Consider the following 20,346-nt stretch of genomic DNA (forward strand, 5'->3'; position numbering starts at 1 on the left):
GGAGGGCAAGGAATAGAGTGAATTGGAGCGATGTGGTATACCGCGGTTGACGTGCTGTCAGTGGATTGAATGTGAAGCGTCTGGGGTAAACCATGGAAAGCTGTGTAGGTATGTATATGTGCTTGTGTGGACGTATGTATATACATGTGTATGGGGGTGGGTTGGGCCATTTCTTTTGTCTGTTTCCTTGCGCTTCATCACAAACGCGGGAGACAGCGACAAAGCAAAAAAAAGAAAAAAGAAAAAAAAATATATATATATGTGTGTGTGTGTGTGTGTGTGTGTGTGCATATATGTATGTGAGTGGATGTGCTTTTCATCATTTGTTTCCTGTTACTACGTTGCTAGAATGGGAAAAGGCAATCAATTATATATGTGAGTGTGTGTGTGTGTGTTTGTGTACATATATGTATATGTATGTGTATGTGAGTGGATGTGCCTGTCTTCATCTGTTTCTTGGTACTACCTTGCTAGCACGGGAAAAGGCAATCAATTATATGTGTGTGTGTGTGTGTGTGTGTGTGTCGTCTATCCTTGTGAGGTTCCCACAGCACTTACGAAGCTGGCCACATCCACTGGTTAGGACCATCAGTCATAAAGTGCTGTGATGTGTGCAGAAAGTGCAGGGCAATTAAATCGTAGGTACCTTCTTTATTGTAGTTTCATTGTGGGCATGAAGAGTCTTGGGATATGTTGAAACAGTGTTTGTAGTGATGAATGATGTCTCATGCATATATATGTTTGTCTTTCATTTTTTTATACACGGATCACCATTTCCTACATCAGCAAGATAGCACAAGGAATAGTCAAAGAAATGGCCTCATTCACTCACATCCACACTCCAGCTTTCATAAATAATGTACTGAAACCAGAAACATCTTTCCTCTACTAAGCCCCACAGACTTGTCCATTGTTTTCCCTAACTTCTTCTTATGACTTGGTTCAGCCCATTGAAGCACAGCATCCCCTGTATACATCACTCCAGTTTGTTTTGTTCCTTGCATTCCTCACACCCTCCTTCATGTTCAAGTACAGAACCTTCAGACCATTCTTTTACTGTATCTTCATATTTATAGCATAAATTAGATGGCCTTGAAATGGACATTCAGATCCCATGCTATCCTTGCTGAAAAACTTTTTAAAAGATAAAAATGAGGAAAGAGCACACAGATGCAGCTACTAGTGCAGTATAATGACTCATGAGAATTTTTAAAGCAGAGGAAAAGATTGTACACTGTCTTTCTGGGTTTTGCAGAAGCATTTGACAAAGTAAATTACAAAGTGTGACCAGAAAAAGTTGCAAGATAGTATCAAAAAGAACACTAGGAAAGTGGATTGAAGAAGTCCATTCAATGGAAGATTCAGAATGGCAGCAAATTGAACAACCATGGCAGAAGAAGAAGTGCTTTCAGGTGTAGTACAAGGAAGAGTATTAGCATCTGTACAATTTGTAGTCAAAATTTCTGATATTGATGAGGAATTACAGGAAAGTGCAGTTAGGTGCTATGTGAACAACACAAGAATGAGTACAGAAGACCAAGAGACACTAGGAAGAGACCTAGATACTTTCTATTAATGGATGAATAAGACCCAGTGAAATTCAGTGTGGAGAAATTTGAGCAAATCAGTAATGGAACAACCAACAGAACTGTGGTGTGGTGCCTTCCTTTAAAGGTCCAACAGGAAAAGAAATAGGACGTGGAGAAAACATCAAAGATCAGGGAGCCACTATGATTGGAAAGTTTGAATTAAGGAACTCACTGATAAGTTAATGCTCTTAAGCCAAGTCATAATTGGTATGATAATGAAAATGTTCACAACAAAAGACAGAAAACTGATAACAATGTTCATTGTTTACATAAGAAGAAAAATTTAATGTTGCTGTGTTGCATGTATGGTCACCCTGCAGACAGATGAAGATAAACACTATAGAAAGATTACAAGCAAAATTGAAGTTTTAGAGCATTAAGTTAGCACTAGAGATTGAAGGAGCTGAAACTTTACTGTTTAGAAAGTAAAAGGGAGCGAATATTGATCATTTGTATCTGGCAGGGAATAGGAGGCATAAATAACATCCTAGATCTAAAGATACAGAATTGTCAAATGTGTAGTAATACCTGGGAACATACCTAAGCAATATCAGACAAAAATTTATAAATATCCCATATAGAAACTTTTTATTTTTTTTTATTATACTTTGTCGCTGTCTCCCGCATTTGCGAGGTAGCGCAAGGAAACAGACGAAAGAAACTTGGGCATTTATTTTATGCTGTACCCAGAGAATTTAGAAGTATACATGGATCTACCACTGAAGCATACAAAAGAAAACTGGACTCATGGCTAGAAGCAATTTCTGATTAGCCTCAAATAGATGAATATTCAAGGGGTATCATAGTGGAGATAAATAGTTGTAGTTTAATTAGGCATGCAGTGAGCATTTTACACCATCCCTTCCTTTCTGCTAGAATCTTGGTGTAGGAACTCATATTTAGATAGGTACTCTGGGAGCCAGTATAAATTCAAAATTGCCCTGGATGACTAAGAATGCAGATCTAATTCATCATAAGAAAGAAATAGGATTTTGAGTTACGATCAAGTCATATCAAATAATTTAGTGAAAAGCAAAGATGTGGTGAGTGTTGCATAAAATCTTCCGTGTGGCAGAGCAGCTAGAATGGATAGGATTTCCGTTGAATTTCTCCGAAAGAGGGTGACATTGTTGTTGGTTGGTTAGTGAAGACCTCCAGTGTATGTACAGTTCAAAATGAGATGCCAGAGGACTGGTGAAAAGCCTGTATGGTGCCTTTGCTTAGAGAAAGGGGGGCACAAAAGATAGGTAGTGGTTGGTAGCTGGCCAATGACCAGGGAGTTATTTTACCAGCACTGCCTGCCTGGTTATTGGAAGGGTTAGTGTGATGCCTGCGTAGTGAGCTGGCACTTAGGTGTTTGTCAAGTTGCACTCCTCTGACCCAATGAGTTGTCTTTTCGTAATGCTTCAACCACATGTTGACTACTGGCATTCTGACTACAAATATACAATCTCTCCTCGACAACACGTAAGATACACACAGCTCATTCTTCATAACTCAAGATTTTCTTACAGTGAGCACTGTGCTCTAGTCCTGCCTTTTGGCAAAATGGTAGGAGCAATAGATAGAAGTAGTAGGTAGGAACATTTAGGCAGGGGCATTAGGTAGAAGCAGTTATTAGGAACATTAGGCAGGAGATGTAGGTAGAAGTAGTCGGTAGGAACATTAGGCAAGAGCTTGTGCAAACACTGCTCTAGAGTTGTCCTCTGCCAGTGGCCGGTTAAGGTGAGGCACTAAATGCTAACAAGTGGCATTGTAGTTTACTGGTCATAGAGACTTTATTGCTGTGGTTACCACCTTGAGGGAGTTCCAGTTGGGAACAGGCTTCAGATATTGATAGATAGACAAAAATGAATGTTTGAATTACACAGAAGTAAGTCTGGTAAGTATGCTTGGTAAGTTGTATGGGACAGTGGTGATGGAGAGGGTGTGACATGCATAGAACATCACAGCGGGAGGAACAGTTTGGCATAATGAGTGGTAGATGATGTGTGGATTAGTTGCTTGTTTGAAGGGTTTTGTAAGAGATAGAAAAGGATTTGTAAGTTACATGTATGGATCTTGAGAAACTTTATAATAGTTTTGTCAGCGATGCATTGCAGGAGCTATAAACATATTTGGGAGGAAAGCAACTAGAAGAAATAAGGAGGTTTTATCAAAACCTGAAGGGAATGAATGCTTCTAGGTGACGTTGGGTCTGCATCAAGAATGTGTAATGTCACCATGACTAAAGCAAATGATGTGCAAGTAGGTAGGGAAGAGGTCGAGTGGTTCCAGACGATCCAACATCAAACCACACAACGCTGCTAAGAATCAAACATCTCTCATTTTTGCTCATCTGCTGTGATTCAGTAGATGCATATGTTTTGTTGTTGCAACAAGTAAAACTTGTAACATAGATCATGAAATACCCTGCTTAAATTGAGAATATCAGAAATATCCTTTTTTTTTTTTTGAGGCGAATTTTTGCGAAATGAAGTTCGTAATAATAAGGGTAAAATTGGTTGTACTAATGGAATTATTTCTTTTTCGCGTAACAATACATCTCTTAGAATTATTCTTACTTAGAATTATTCTTATGCGCTTGACAAAAAAAGAAGAGGTCCTAATGTGATTGTTGATTCCTTATTTGGTGGCGGACATTGCGCATCACTTCATTGCAGTGATTCCACATATTTAGTGACGAATATTTGGCGTTACTAGCTCTGTGTTTCTTGAATGTAATGATGGACTGTAGGCTGTGTGTAGGCGTAAATGGGACAGAGTGATTTGTGTCGAGATGGCGATGCGCGTATGTGGAATGCTAAGCTTGAATGTGATACAGGCGGTATTTTATTCATGGATAAGCACGTACTTGGAAAGTTGGCCGCTTTGCAAAATACCATTATGTTAAACGAAATTTTCTGTTGACATCCATTATTTGATTGGACACATTCCCCCTGGTAAAAATTTTGCCCTTAGGTATCATTAACAGGAACGTGCGAAAATTTCTGCCAGCAAAGCATTCAAGGATTTAACATTTTGTTCCGGTAACTGTTCTACAGCGGAAATGTCTTAGACTTTACAAAAAATATACTTACGTCAGGATAGACTATGCAAAATAATACACTTGCGTTTGGATCATTCACCTTGTATGTGCTCATTTACGGGAAAATTGTCAAATCCTTTTGCTTATGATTTCGTGCTAAGTGACGTTCAATGACAGTTTTATGGATGATGTTTAAGCAGTATACAGTTTAATGAGATATACGGTGCGCGGTTTTCCCTTGAATAGTGTAATAGTCCCCTCAAGCTTTACATTGGTGTATAGGGGTGGATTGTGGTGTGAGCAGAAGCCATTGTGTCTTTGACCTGTTACGAACTATGCAGTACATGATTTAAGGGCTCATTGTTTACCCCTTTACCCTAGTGATGGTATTTTTAATACACCCACATTATTTTAGTGTACGGGTTTTATTATGCAATTTGGTCTCCTTATATGATTTATTTTTTTCAGCACCCTGCCTCAGCAGTACTGATTCCTCAAACGAGTTACTGGTGATTTGTGCATTGTATTCAAGGTCAGCTCTCGTGATCAACCTTACTGATCATGGGCCATTACAATCTCTCGTTTGATGATTCATTTTCCCCCTGATCATGTGGGCTCAGACCTGTATCACACCAAACTTGACTCTGACACCTCCCTCCTTCCCTCCTCTCTTTATTTGCCATGTCGTATATAATGTGTGGTGCTATGTCATTTGATTTGTCTTTTGTTTACAGTAGAAATGCTGTAAATAATAATTTTCTCATCTGTTTGATGTAAACATGATACGCTCCTGTATTATTTGAACATTTAATAAAATGAAAAGAGGCAACTCTGTCTTGAAACACCAGTTATGAATGTGTGATATAATAATGTTCGTTTCAGACGGTACTCATGATTTTCAATGTAGACGAAATACGCAGTAATTACTGTATTCAGTCGATTTACATGAAGCAAACTAACGTGTTGCAAACATTGTTGCATACTCTTTAGTGATAATCTGAGTTGGTTGACAACTGGTCCGCCTCCACACGTGTGTTCATATTCACTCTGCACCAGGTGTACGATAATCTCAGTTACTAATGGTGGGTGGTGTGAATCTCACTGTAGACTGATCATTGATTCTGTGTGCATTGTTATAGTAACTATTGTGTATATACTGAAACATGGATACTGAAGTGGATTATTGTCAAGTTGTGCATAAGCTGCATTTTTCCGGTGTCATGTGTTGCATTAGTATTTGTGGTAACTAAGGTAACTTAGTGCATGGTGTAGTTGTATACTGTAGTAAAAGTCCAACAGTGGTGTGGAAGATGTTCTGTGGATCAGACCTCAGCAATAAGATCCAAGAAGAAGCATGTATGTATATGTGATATCTTTCGGTGCATGATCAATATATATTTTTAATTCTCTTTTGAAGTAAAGAATGAATGAAGTCTTTTGCTGTTTTGTCATGATTGTCTATGAAAGCACGTATTATTTTCATGCAATTTGACCACCTTTAGTTTGTGTTAGGAGTGAGATCGGTCATGTTAATAGAAGTGCGTCTGACGAATGCTTAGAGAATGTCTGGAGTGTGTATAGTGTTGCTTGCTCTGCATTCTCGTATGTGTGCCTATGCATTTGTTTGTGTGTGCGAGTTAGTGGTTTTGTGCACGCGCGTGTGCGTGCATGTGTTGAAGGGACTCGTGTTGAACCGTATATTTACCTCACTGTTTATCTTTCATTCATTTGATTTCCCATTCCTTAAGGTGGTTCAGGTATATACTGCGTACAGCCTCAGAACATCACGGGCGCTCATATCCTAAATCCATGCTCACTTTGTTGAAGCGAAACGTGATGGACATCCATTCTTTGATAAAATGTTTCCTACCCCTTCACTTAAGTTGTTAGGTTGAGACCAGCGCTTACTTTCATACTTTCCCCACTATACTTGTTGCATCTATGACGTTTCATGACCAGAAAAATTATATATCTTTTTAGAATGATTACTTATCCCAGGTATACAATAATAGAGAGGCTATAGTTTATCCGCTGCATATTGCATTAATTTAAAGTCCTTGAGACGGCTATTTCATTTAAAGTGGACATTTAAAACTTTTGACTTTTTTTAATGTCATCTGATTTTCACGGAATACTTCAATCACTGTCAAACATATCGTTCTTCACTGTATTACTCAGAAAAAATAAGTATCTTTGTGCCTCTGTACTTGTCATTGTTTGTCAAATATGTAATGGATTTGCAGTTTCAGAGAATGTGGATTTATTATGATAATCCTTCATGACACTCAATAGGTCCATGAGGTTTCAGAGACGGCGGCAGCTTCTAAAAAAGGGGGAGGAGGTGGGGTGCTAATGGGAGAAGAAACTGAAGGCGACATGCAGCATATTGCAATTCTATACAAGGGAGCTTACCCCCTGTCCTGCTTTTCAAAGTAGGGTATCCCCCCCCCCCCCACTAATGTGCCGCCTCCACTGGGCCATTTATGGTGCTTAAATATTTATTCGAGCCTGCCAAGGAAAGTCACCACTGGTAAATCATTCCATATACTTAACAGTTGTTAATTAATTTGTTAGACATGTTTCCGTGTTCAGTATCGGGTCTGTATCTTTAGTTTCATTACATTCATCTCGTACGTTTAGGACAGTCGACAAAAGCAATTGAAGAAGCAGTAACCAGAGGCCTCCTTCCGCTGTCACTATAGGAACAGTGATCTACCGCATTAATATTACGGTATGATGCAATGGCGCTATAGGTAATGCAACTTAGTTTAATTATCCTTCGCTGAATGGGTGTCTTTATGTAAAGATGGGTGTGATTGTTTTGTTTGATTTTTTTTATGGAAACTTTATTCATTATGTATAGAAAACAATATTAGGTCAGCCGTTAACAACTTTTTGTCAGCTTTAGGTTATACTATGTATCTTCGTGATCTAGTCAATCGTTTGCAGGGGCTACATATATTGTGTGTTAGTGGACGTAGAATTATCGTTTACGTATGAATAAAGTTCAAAAGACGCTTACGCCTTTAATGGTTAGGCCGCGGCATTTCGGCTTAAAACTCAACCAAACAGCCTGTCATGTAAAATTCCTGACCGCTGTGACCACTCCTAATATTCTAGATCTGTTTTTCACCTCTAGGCCCTCCCGCTTTTACTTATAAAATCTTGCCCACAATTTGTTCAACTGATCACACTTTCATAAATGTATGTTTTAATTTCACCTCCCCCTCCTGCAGCCACGAAAAAGCGTGAATATTGGTACTTCAACAAAGCTGACTGGAAAGATTTCCTTAAATTCTTTTCTGACTTTTCTAGGGTAAACTACTCTCTTTAAGTGGTGATACATGTCTCCACAAAACCCATTGCTGAGGAAAGAAGCATTTATGCCCTCATCCTCCAAGACAAATGACTTCTTCCAGTCTATGGTTCAACTGTTCTTGTTCCAAGACCATTCAGGCAAGGGATCAGGCATATTGGGCTCAGAAAACTCCTTCCTCTGATTCCCTTTAAGCTTTTATCACAGTCCATAATCATTGCAAGTATGTTATCTGTCAGGCAAAGCGTTCTTTTATTCAAAGGAAGTGCGATAACCTCTCCTCGTTATCCACCAATAGATCTTTCTGGTCTGCTAACAGTTTTTGTTGCCTTACCTTTGCTTCAGTTTTCCCTTCTGATGGTGCTCTAGCTGTCTTCCCCTTAGACAAAGTAACTCTGTCTGGTTCTGGGTTCTCAGACAAAGCAACTCTGCCTGGTTCTCGGCTCTTTAACTCCACCTTGGATGACTTTAGCATTCCTTCATCCCTTGATGTTCCTCTTACTAATCCTATGCCCCTTCCCATTAATTTCTTTTTGGACTGTCCAAAAAGTGCCTCTCCCTGTGGATGCAAGTAAGGCTTATGGTCCTGTGGCATCCATTCCTATGTACTGAAAGAATGAGCACTTGAACTTGCCCCAGCGCTTGCTCGTCTGTTCCGTTTTATTAAACCAAAACTTCTTCTTGGAAGCATACATTGATAATCCCATCCCTGAGAAGGGTGACCGTTCTGATCTCAATAACTATTGTCCAGTTACTGTGACATTTAACATTTCCAGTCTTTGAATCCCTCCTCAACTCCATACCTTTAGACACCTTGAATCTCACAGTCTTCTCTCTGATCACCAGTATGCCTTCCAAAAAAGACAAAATCCACTGGTGATATCATTTCGTATTTTGCTAACTGTAGGCCATCATCCCAGAAAGATTTTTGGGTCTTATTAATGTAAAATCCACTCTTTCTTTGAAACCCCATATTACAAACATAGTTAAGACTGTTTCAAAGGAACTGGGAGTCCTGTTTAGTTGTCAGAATTTCTTTCCTTCTGAACAGTTGCTCCAGTCAAAATTTCTTTCCTTCTGATCATTTGCTCTGGTCAAAGTTTCTTTCTTTCAGAACAGTTGCTCTTTCAGAACAGTTGCTCTGTTTATACAGTAGATTGATGCAGCATTGTATGGAGTATTGCTTTCATATTTGGGATGGCTCTCTCTCTGCATCTTTACTTGACAGAGCTGAGTCGAAAGTGGTCCAACTTATAAACTCTCCCAAGCTAACTTCAACATTTGACCTGTGGCAATGTTGGTTCACTGACCCTCTTCTATAGGTTTTACTTTGGATTTTGCTCCAAAGAGGTGGCTGCTCTGTACCCCCATCACTAGCTAGACCACGTGATTCTAGACATTGCAAGTAGCTGTGTTACATGATTACAGTGCGGCCATTAGCAACTCAAGAGTGAACCATTTTGATAGCCATATATTTTCATACTCCTTGAAGCTTTGGAACTCTCTACCTTCTTATGTCATTCCAATAACTATGACCTGGCACATCTTAAAAGACAGGTTTTTCACTTCCTTCAAAATTTGTAAATACTTTCCCTTGTCTCTTCTTTTTCTTTCCTATTTCATTGAAGGTCTGGCCTTGATGTGGACATTTGCCCATAACTGGAGCCTCCAATGCTTAAGAGAAAAAAAGTTATCCATCTCTGTTGCTCTTTACAACCATTCCTGACCTGCCCTACATACACTTGGGTTTCACATCTATACATCAGTGTTGGCACAAGTACTTCATGTGAGCTTCTTGCACTTTCTCCACACACACACACACACACACACACACACACACACACACACACACGCACGCACGCACGCACGCACGCACGCACGCACTCTCTCTCTCTCTCTCTCTCTCTCTCTCTCTCTCTCTCCCTCTCTCTCTCTCTCTCTCTCTCTCTCTTGAGCTTTCAGTGCACTTCCAAAATTTTTTCACTCAGCTTTGTAAGTTGTGGATGAGTTGAACATTTGAAAGTAATCTTGTACAATTATACATACATGTCTCACATCTTTTGCATACATATTTATAGACTGCAAGGTTACTTCCACATACCCAACTCACAAAAAATACTTGATGCTATACCCTCCACAAATTATGACAAAGTGTTAAACCAACAAACCAACATCATGGCTGGCCTCTGAAGATACAGTTTGCCTAAGGTGACTTTTCACTCTGGTGTAACATTGCGTTGGTAGAATCCAGTAACACACTAGATTTTATTTGAGTATATTAATATTCTTCCTAAAATTTAATGATACTCTCTCACCCCAACTCTCATTTGCCCTCTTTTTCACCTCTTGCACCTTTCTCTTGACCTCCTGTCTCTTTCTTTTATACATCTCCTACTCAATTGCATTTTTTCCCTGCAAAAATCGTCCAAATGCCTCTCTCTTCTCTTTCACTAATAATCTTACTTCTTCATCCCACCACTCACTACCCTTTCTAATCAACTCACCTCCCACTCTTCTCATGCCACAAGCCTCTTTTGTGCAATCCATCACTGATTCCCTAAATACATCCCATTCCTCCCCCACTCCCCTTACTTCCATTGTTCTCACCTTTTTCCATTCTGTACTCAGTCTCTCCTGGTACTTCCTCACACAAGTCTCCTTCCCAAGCTCACTTACTCTCACCATCCTCTTCACCCCAACATTCACTCTTCTTTTCCGAAAACCCATACAAATCTTCACCTTAGCCTCCACAAGATAATGATCAGACATCCCTCCAGTTGCACCTCTTACCACATTAACATCCAAAAGTCTCTCTTTCGCGTGCCTGTCAATTAACACGTAATCCAATAACGCTCTCTGGCCATCTCTCCTACTTACATACGTATACTTATGTATATCTCGCTTTTTAAACCAGGTATTCCCAATCACCAGTCCTTTTTCAGCACATAAATCTACAAGCTCTTCACCATTTCCATTTACAAGATGTTCTGGAAGGAGGTAAATAAAGTGCGTAAGACAAGAGAGCAAATGGGAACTTCAGTGAAGGGCGCAAATGGGGAGGTGATAACAAGTAGTGGTGATGTGAGAAGGAGATGGAGTGAGTATTTTGAAGGTTTGTTGAATGTGTTTGATGATAGAGTGGCAGATGTAGGGTGTTTTGGTCGAGGTGGTGTGCAAAGTGAGAGGGTTAGGGAAAATGATTTGGTAAACAGAGAAGAGGTAGTAAAAGCTTTGCGGAAGATGAAAGCCAGCAAGGCAGCAGGTTTGGATGGTATTGCAGTGGAATTTATTAAAAAAGGGGGTGACTGTATTGTTGACTGGTTGGTAAGGTTATTTAATGTATGTATGACTCATGGTGAGGTGCCTGAGGATTGGCGGAATGCGTGCATAGTGCCATTGTACAAAGGCAAAGGGGATAAGAGTGAGTGCTCAAATTACAGAGGTATAAGTTTGTTGAGTATTCCTGGTAAATTATATGGGAGGGTATTGATTGAGAGGGTGAAGGCATGTACAGAGCATCAGATTGGGGAAGAGCAGTGTGGTTTCAGAAGTGGTAGAGGATGTGTGGATCAGGTGTTTGCTTTGAAGAATTTATGTGAGAAATACTTAGAAAAGCAAATGGATTTGTATGTAGCATTTATGGATCTGGAGAAGGCATATGATAGAGTTGATAGAGATGCTCTGTGGAAGGTATTAAGAATATATGGTGTGGGAGGCAAGTTGTTAGAAGCAGTGAAAAGTTTTTATCGAGGATGTAAGGCATGTGTACTTATAGGAAGAGAGGAAAGTGATTGGTTCTCAGTGAATGTAGGTTTGCGGCAGGGGTGTGTGATGTCTCCATGGTTGTTTAATTTGTTTATGGATGGGGTTGTTAGGGAGGTAAATGCAAGAGTTTTGGAAAGAGGGGCAAGTATGAAGTCTGTTGGGGATGAGAGAGCTTGGGAAGTGAGTCAGTTGTTGTTCGCTGATGATACAGCGCTGGTGGCTGGTTCATGTGAGAAACTGCAGAAGCTGGTGACTGAGTTTGGTAAAGTGTGTGAAAGAAGAACGTTAAGAGTAAATGTGAATAAGAGCAAGGTTATTAGGTACAGTAGGGTTGAGGGTCAAGTCAATTGGGAGGTAAGTTTGAATGGAGAAAAACTGGAGGAAGTAAAGTGTTTTAGATATCTGGGAGTGGATCTGGCAGCGGATGGAACCATGGAAGCGGAAGTGAATCATAGGGTGGGGGAGGGGGCGAAAATCCTGGGAGCCTTGAAGAATGTGTGGAAGTCGAGAACATTATCTCGGAAAGCAAAAATGGGTATCTTTGAAGGAATAGTGGTTCCAACAATGTTGTATAGTTGCGAGGCATGGGCTATGGATAGAGTTGTGGGCAGGAGGGTGGATGTGCTGGAAATGAGATGTTTGAGGACAATGTGTGGTGTGAGGTGGTTTGATCGAGTAAGTAACGTAAGGGTAAGAGAGATGTGTGGAAATAAAAAGAGCGTGGTTGAGAGAGCAGAAGAGGGTGTTTTGAAATGGTTTGGGCACATGGAGAGAATGAGTGAGGAAAGATTGACCAAGAGGATATATGTGTCGGAGGTGGAGGGAACGAGGAGAAGTGGGAGACCAAATTGGAGGTGGAAAGATGGAGTGAAAAAGATTTTGTGTGATCGGGGCCTGAACATGCAGGAGGGTGAAAGGCGGGCAAGGAATAGAGTGAATTGGATCGATGTGGTATACCGGGGTTGACGTGCTGTCAGTGGATTGAATCAGGGCATGTGAAGCGTCTGGGGTAAACCATGGAAAGCTGTGTAGGTATGTATATTTGCGTGTGTGGACGTATGTATATACATGTGTATGGGGGTGGGTTGGGCCATTTCTTTCGTCTGTTTCCTTGCGCTACCTCGCAAACGCGGGAGACAGCGACAAAGCAAAAAAAAAAAAATTTATATTCTTTATCCTAACAACTTCATTTGGTATTTCATTCCAATCTTCTATAACTCTACAGATGAGAAAACTTTTAACCCACAGTAATATTTACATCTCATATTTAAAATGATGAAGGTAGGTTAATAATGATCTGTTTATGTATTTCATTATTTTTACATTTGAATATAATGTCTCTTCAGATTCAGTTGTATCCATATTTAACCAGTGTAGTAAAGTAGAAATAGTGATCAATTTTGAGTTATACTGTATGATCATATTATCAGTACAGAAATTTTACAGCAAATCCACATAACAGGCATTAGCAGACTTTGCTTGCATGTATTTCTGCTGCAAGTGGAAGTCACTTTTTGGTAAGATTGTATCATTTGAGTACAAATCTCATTGAAGAACTTATCACTCTAGAGGAGTCCATCCTTTCTTTGCTACTGACTGTAACTTGGCTCATATATTTCACAAAAAGGTATCATTTTCCATTTTTCTGGAATTTAATCTTTTTTATATTGCTTTGAATCTTCCACAATTCCATCCTTTCATTGAAAGAAATGAAAATCACATATAGTGCACATATCAGAAACTAATGTAATTGGTTTATGTGTGTGGAGGTAAGTTCATACTTATTTGTTTATTGAAATTATGCAGTAAAAGCATCCTAAGCTTACAGTTCTGAACCTAAAAATTTGTCACTGAAATTAATATGAAGGCACTTATGGTAGAAGAAAAAGATACACTTAGCTGCAGCAGTAGGGCTTAAGTGACATATATAATTCATCATTATGTACTAAAATCTTGAACGCACCCTGTCTTGTATCTCATGACACACAGACTTTACCCCAGTTTATGAGTGCTTGTAACACAATTATTTTCTTTTAGCATTCAGTGTTTATTTGTAGATATGCTATTTTTGTTCCATCTCATAAGTGAAAGTTTTTTGTCATTGATTTTTCATTGATTTTTTATTATTAACTTGTTACTTTTATAAAACAGCCATTTGCAGAACTGACTATTTGTATAAATGTATCTGTATATCTTTTTAAGCATTTTTTAAAATACTTTAATTTAGAATTGTGTGCAGTTTATTCATTCACATAATGAGGGGCAGTTTTGTTTTTGAATACTGTTCTTTATTACCTTTTTTTTTCAAGTTCCCTTTTATGCTCATTGTATGTATTTTGCATGTGGCTGATTGACTGAACTTTGACAGATGGAGACAGTGGTCATGAGCGGGGAGGGAAAAAGGAGTTGTTAAGAAGTAAGAAAAAAGACAAGAAGGATAAGAACAAGGACAAGGGGTATGCAGCTTTAGGAGAGGACAGCTCACCTGACGAAATGGATCAGTCGGATACTAAGTGAGTCTTGTTGATGCCTGCTAAGTATTTATGTAAAAGGTTTTTCCACAACCCAGCAATATCTGATTCACATTCCTTTATACAATCCTTGAATTTCAGCTCTCTACTATTAACTATGTAACCATTAACATTTGCATACATTACATTGTCTGACAGAACTGTCGTTAATTAACACCTCACCTTTCTGCATTGCTGGCATGCCTGATCCATCCTCTTACCTCATTTGGTGACTCTAGTATTATACCCTCTGATTGCATTCTTTGTCTCTTTCCCTCTGTTTCTTTGATATGTATTTTGTTTTGTGAATACCCCACTGAATTCTGTATTATTTTTCAGTATCTTACTCTGCCTAAGTACCTCCTGACTAGATGACTTCAAGTCAAACATGTGTGTGTATATGTATGTAAATTTGTACTGTGTGTGTGAGTGTGTGTGTGCATTTCATTGCATATCTCACCACCTGGGAATCTCATTTCCATTTTGTATAATGTGAGCTAAAGACATTTATGACATAAGTTTCTTTAGATGCTGAAGCATTACTATAAAGTGTGTATACATCACTTAACCTTGAATATGTAAAGTTGCATTTGGCATTGATTAGTGTTAGATAAGAGCATCTTTAAAATGAACTTCTGATTTACAGGAGTCCATTAAAACCTAAGAAACCTAAGTCCTTCAAGTTCCTACAAAGGAGAGAAAAAGATAAAGAGGAGAAAGAAAAAGAAAAGGACAGGGAAGATAGACGAGATGATAAGAAGAGAGATGATAGAAAAAGGGAGAAGGAGGAGAAGAAAGAAGAGAAAAAAAAAGAAAAGGAAGAAAAGAAAGGTGATAAGAGAAAAGAAAAAGAAGATAAGAAAGGGGATAAAAAGAAGGAAAAAGAGAAGGAAAAGGAAGAGAGAAGGAGAGAGAAGGAAGAAAAGAAAAGAATAAAAAAAGACAAGAAAAAGAAGCTTGAGGAAATGTATGAAGGTCAGTACAACAATACTTGGATTAGTACAGCAGCACTTTATTGTTCATTATGTGATTTTTTTTCAGCTTTTGTTTTATACTTCAAGATTTGGATTCTTTGGCAGCATGATGAATTTCCAGTTGCATCCCTGAAAAGTATCAATTCTTCAGCAAAATATGGATATGATTGGTGATCCTAATTAACTGCTATTCATGAAGATAAAATCATACTGTACTTTCCATATCTGACATTCTTATTTATAAAAGCAAAACCAAATAAAAGGGGAAAAGAAGAAAAATTGAAGAGAAAGTAGTTAATGGTGATGCTTGTGAGATTTCTTACTTCTTACACTCATAATGATGAACAAATTATAAAGGGTATCAAAAAATTACATAGTTGGCTTTAAAGGGACGCTAAGTAGCATAGAACTTCCAACTCAAGATCTCTCATCGAGAAACATTGTCTTCTATCATTATTCATCCATATTTAAGCATATTGCTGCATGAAGCACATTCAAAGTGAAGAAGAAACTAAAGGGATGAAAATCTTGAAATGCCAGATTTAAAGTGGTCACTGAGCAACCAGTTGTTACCAGCTCACAAACACCCATCAAAAACATCGTATATTATAATAAGATTCATGCATTGTATATTTTATTATATTTATTTTGCTTTGTCGCTGTCTCCCGTGTTTGCGAGGTAGCGCAAGGAAACAGACGAAAGAAATGGCCCAACCCACCCCCATACACAATGTATATACATACACGTCCACATACGTAAATATACATACCTATACATCTCAATGTACACATATATATACACACACAGACACATACATATATACCCATGCACACAATTCACACTGTCTGCCTTTATTCATTCCCATCGCCACCTCGCCACACATGGAATACCATCCCCCTCCCCCCTCATGTGTGCGAGGTAGCACTAGGAAAAGATAACAAAGGCCCCATTCGTTCACACTCAGTCTCTAGCTGTCATGCAATAATGCCCGAAATCACAGCTCCCTTTCCACATCCAGGCCCCACACAACTTTCCATGGTTTACCCCAGATGCTTCACATGCCCTGATTCAATCCACTGACAGCACGTCAACCCCGGTATACCACATCGATCCAATTCACTCTATTCCTTACCCGCCTTTCACCCTCCTGCATGTTCAGGCCCCAATCACACAAAATCTTTTTCACTCCATCTTTCCACCTCCAATTTGGTCTCCCATTTCTCGTTCCCTCCACCTCCAACACATATATCCTCTTGGTCAATCTTTCCTCACTCATTCTCTCCATGTGCCCAAACCATTTCAAAACACCCTCTTCTGCTCTCTCAACCACGCTCTTTTTATTTCCACACATCTCTCTTACCCTTACATTATTTACTCGATCAAACCACCTCAGACCACACATTATCCTCAAACATCTCATTTCCAGCACATCCACCCTCCTGCGCACAACTCTATCCATAGCCCACGCTTCGCAACTATACAACATTGTTGGAACCACTATTCCTTCAAACATAACCATTTTTGCTTTCCGAGATAATGTTCTCGACTTCCACACATTCTTCAAGGCTCCCAGGATTTTCGCCCCCTCCCCCACCCTATGATTCACTTCCGCTTCCATGGTTCCATCCGCTGCTAGATCCACTCCCAGATATCTAAAACACTTTACTTCCTCCAGTTTTTCTCCATTCAAACTTACCTCCCAATTGACTTGACCCTCAACCCTACTGTACCTAATAACCTTGCTCTTATTCACATTTACTCTTAACGTTCTTCTTTCACACACTTTACCAAACTCAGTCACCAGCTTCTGCAGTTTCTCACATGAATCAGCCACCAGCGCTGTGTCATCAGCGAACAACAACTGACTCACTTCCCAAGCTCTCTCATCCCCAACAGACTTCATACTTGCCCCTCTTTCCAAAACTCTTGCATTCACCTCCCTAACAACCCCATCCATAAACAAATTAAACAACCATGGAGACATCACACACCCCTGCTGCAAACCTACATTCACTGAGAACCAATCACTTTCCTCTCTTCTTACACGTACACATGCCTTACATCCTCGATAAAAACTTTTCACTGCTTCTAACAACTTTCCTCCCACACCATATATTCTTAATACCTTCCACAGAGCATCTCTATCAACTCTATCATACGCCTTCTCCAGATCCATTAATGCTACATACAAATCCATTTGCTTTTCTAAGTATTTCTCACATACATTCTTCAAAGCAAACACCTGATCCACACATCCTCTACCACTTCTGAAACCACACTGCTCTTCCCCAATCTGATGCTCTGTACATGCCTTCACCCTCTCAATCAATACCCTCCCATATAATTTACCAGGAATACTCAACAAACTTATACCTCTGTAATTTGAGCACTCACTCTTATCCCCTTTGCCTTTGTACAATGGCACTATGCATGCATTCCGCCAATCCTCAGGCACCTCACCATGAGTCATACATACATTAAATAACCTTACCAACCAGTCAACAATACAGTCACCCCCTTTTTTAATAAATTCCACTGCAATACCATCCAAACCTGCTGCCTTGCTGGCTTTCATCTTCCGCAAAGCTTTTATTACCTCTTCTCTGTTTACCAAATCATTTTCCCTAACCCTCTCACTTTGCACACCACCTCGACCAAAACACCATATATATTTATATATTAAGGTATACCTACACAGCACAGCATGTGTGCCTCCAACACATGATTACTGTGTGGCCATTGTCAACTCAAGGGTGGTGGGCCATTTGGATAACTGCTTCTTTCCCTCCTCGTCAAAACTTTGGAACTCTACCTTTTCATGTATTTCCCAATAACTGTGACCTAGCACATTTTAAAAACCAAAAGACAGGTTTTTCATTTCTTTGAAAATTCGTAAGTACTTTCCTTTGTCTTTTCTTTTACCCTTTCATTATTCTTTTTACATTTCAATTAAGGCCTGGCCATGATGTGGACTTTTGTCCATGACTGGAGCCTTCAACATAAAAAAGATCTTGACATTATAACCCATGAATTACCCAGATAAAGGTGAAAACATTGTAAAAATATAAAAAAGAAATTACGTGAAGCACTCAAGTTGAGTGGGAGACAGCCATCTCCTTACTCTCAGATGCAGTGTTTATGTGTTAAGTTTCAGCCAGCCATAGGATGGGTGAAGCATCATACATGAACCTGGCACCATTTTTTGGTTGGAGTGAGGTTGGCAATCTGCACAGGATGTACATACTTTTTTTTTCCTGCTGTGTGCTCTAGTTGTATTTCATAGTGAGAATGATTATTGTGCATTAAATTAAGATGTTAGTCATAATTCATAGCCAAAGGTTAATGACATTTATTTTCAGTTCACAAAAGATAGAGTGTGTACTTTTTCAAATTTTTAATTATCATTCCTCTATTATATTCACAGAGGAGCTACCTGTCTTTGGTGTTCCCCTTTCCCTTGCAGTAGAGAGATGCCCAAGCCATGATGGTATTCAGCTTCCTGTCATTGTACGGGAATGTATTGATCATGTTGAGGAGCATGGTAAGTTTTGTTTGGCAAATGATAATTATTATATAAATCATGAGGCTTTCTTACCCCATATTTTCTGAAAATACTGTTCCTCTCCTCTTTGGCTAATCCTGTGAGCAGCAATACTGTTCCTCTACTCTTTGGCCTGTCCTACAAGCAGTGAGATACTGCATGGCATAGGATCAATCCTACCTTCATTGAATTGGTGAAGAAGCTTTCATTCACTCACCCTTTTTGGGTGATCCTCAGATCACCTAAACCTTTTGTTCATTAAATGGATTTGCTCTCAGCCAACATTGACCACCACTGAGTTGATGTTACCAAACCACTTTCTCTGGCTAGCCAGAGTTCACAGTTTCTTACTGTTGTGTCATTAACACATATCATCTTTCTGTAAGAACAGAAAAATTTGGATTTTCTTGTTCTTACTGATGCTCTATAGGATTACCATGGTTTTAGTACCTGGATCTTTATATTTATTTATTTTTAATTCATAGATACATGAAATGAGGCAAGAGGATGAACCACCCTGCCACTGCTGCAGAGAGGTCAAGAATTTTAAATACTGGAAATTTGAGGCTGATAGTGAATTATGCAAATGCAGATGGATCAGTAGTATATGATGAAGAGCTAAAATTCATGGAACAAGTAAAGGAAAATCCACTTGATATTTTTGAAGTTGTGGAGACTAAACTTATTAAAGTGATAAGATCTCACCTGTTCTGTCCAGAGGGATAGATGATTGCAAGCAAGGAAGGAGAAGACAAAGGAGTAGGAAGATTGACAGCCTTAGATTTCAGAAAATGTTGGTAGATGGCCCGTTCAAGCAATATATAGTGGGAAGGGTAACTATAGTAAAAAAGAGTCCATAGTGTTATATGTACATAATCGACCAAAGAATTTTAATGAACTTGAGATGAGCAATAATGATTGGAAGTTTCAGTTATAAAGAGATAAATGGGGGAATGTGGATACTCATGGAGAATCCACAAACTGGGATATTTCTTGTACCAGCATGTCACTTAGCACACTAGGATCAGAGGAAATGATATACCATCATTATTAGACTTAATCATACATATAGTAGTAAGGGTATTGAAAATATAACTTATACTCCAGTTGGTAGAAGTGATCATGTAATGCTTGAATTTGATTATATAGTAAATGAGGCAGTAAGAATGTAAGAAGAGTAGTGATAAAACTTTCCTCTGAGAGGAGATATGATTGTAGTGATTATACAGAACTCAAATGTTTCTAAGATACCATTGATTGGGAAATCAGATTGAGTAGCCAGGAATCAGGGCATTGATCTTTTGAATTTATGATGAAGGAGTAGGATCATACATACTTGTAGCCTGACATATAGAGGGAAAGTAAGAAAAAGGGAAGTATACTTTAATGAAAAATGTCCAAATGCAAAGAAGCTTGGTAGGGTGTTGTGGAGAATATACAAGTAGCACCACAGACGTGAAAGGTATAAAACAGCAAGAAATGATATAGTAGGGTAAGAAAAGAAGAACAAAGAAACATCAGAATGAATGTTGTGGACTAGGAGGAGATATCCAAAGTACTTCTATAAATTTATCAGTAGTAAATTGACAGTTAAAAAGCAGCTAATCAGGCAAAGGGATTCA

General features: G+C 39.0%; 1 protein-coding gene across 9 annotated transcripts in view; it reads left to right on the top strand.

The window, feature by feature from the left end:
- Positions 1-20,346, top strand: part of LOC139746355 (ralA-binding protein 1-like) — a 248,109-nt gene that overhangs the window by 139,772 nt on the left and 87,991 nt on the right. For 7 of the 9 annotated variants that reach the window (XM_071657532.1, XM_071657536.1, XM_071657534.1 and 4 more), the window contains 3 exons: positions 14,067-14,211; positions 14,855-15,183; positions 18,608-18,724. In XM_071657532.1, the coding sequence (XP_071513633.1) occupies positions 14,067-14,211; positions 14,855-15,183; positions 18,608-18,724 (591 nt within the window). Of the gene's footprint in view, positions 1-5,714; positions 5,974-14,066; positions 14,212-14,854; positions 15,184-18,607; positions 18,725-20,346 lie in introns of those variants that run through there. The other 2 variants (XM_071657540.1, XM_071657535.1) reach the window with 2 other exon arrangements.

Source organism: Panulirus ornatus, chromosome 64, assembly GCF_036320965.1.
Source record: "Panulirus ornatus isolate Po-2019 chromosome 64, ASM3632096v1, whole genome shotgun sequence".
Lineage (NCBI taxonomy): Eukaryota > Metazoa > Arthropoda > Malacostraca > Decapoda > Palinuridae > Panulirus > Panulirus ornatus.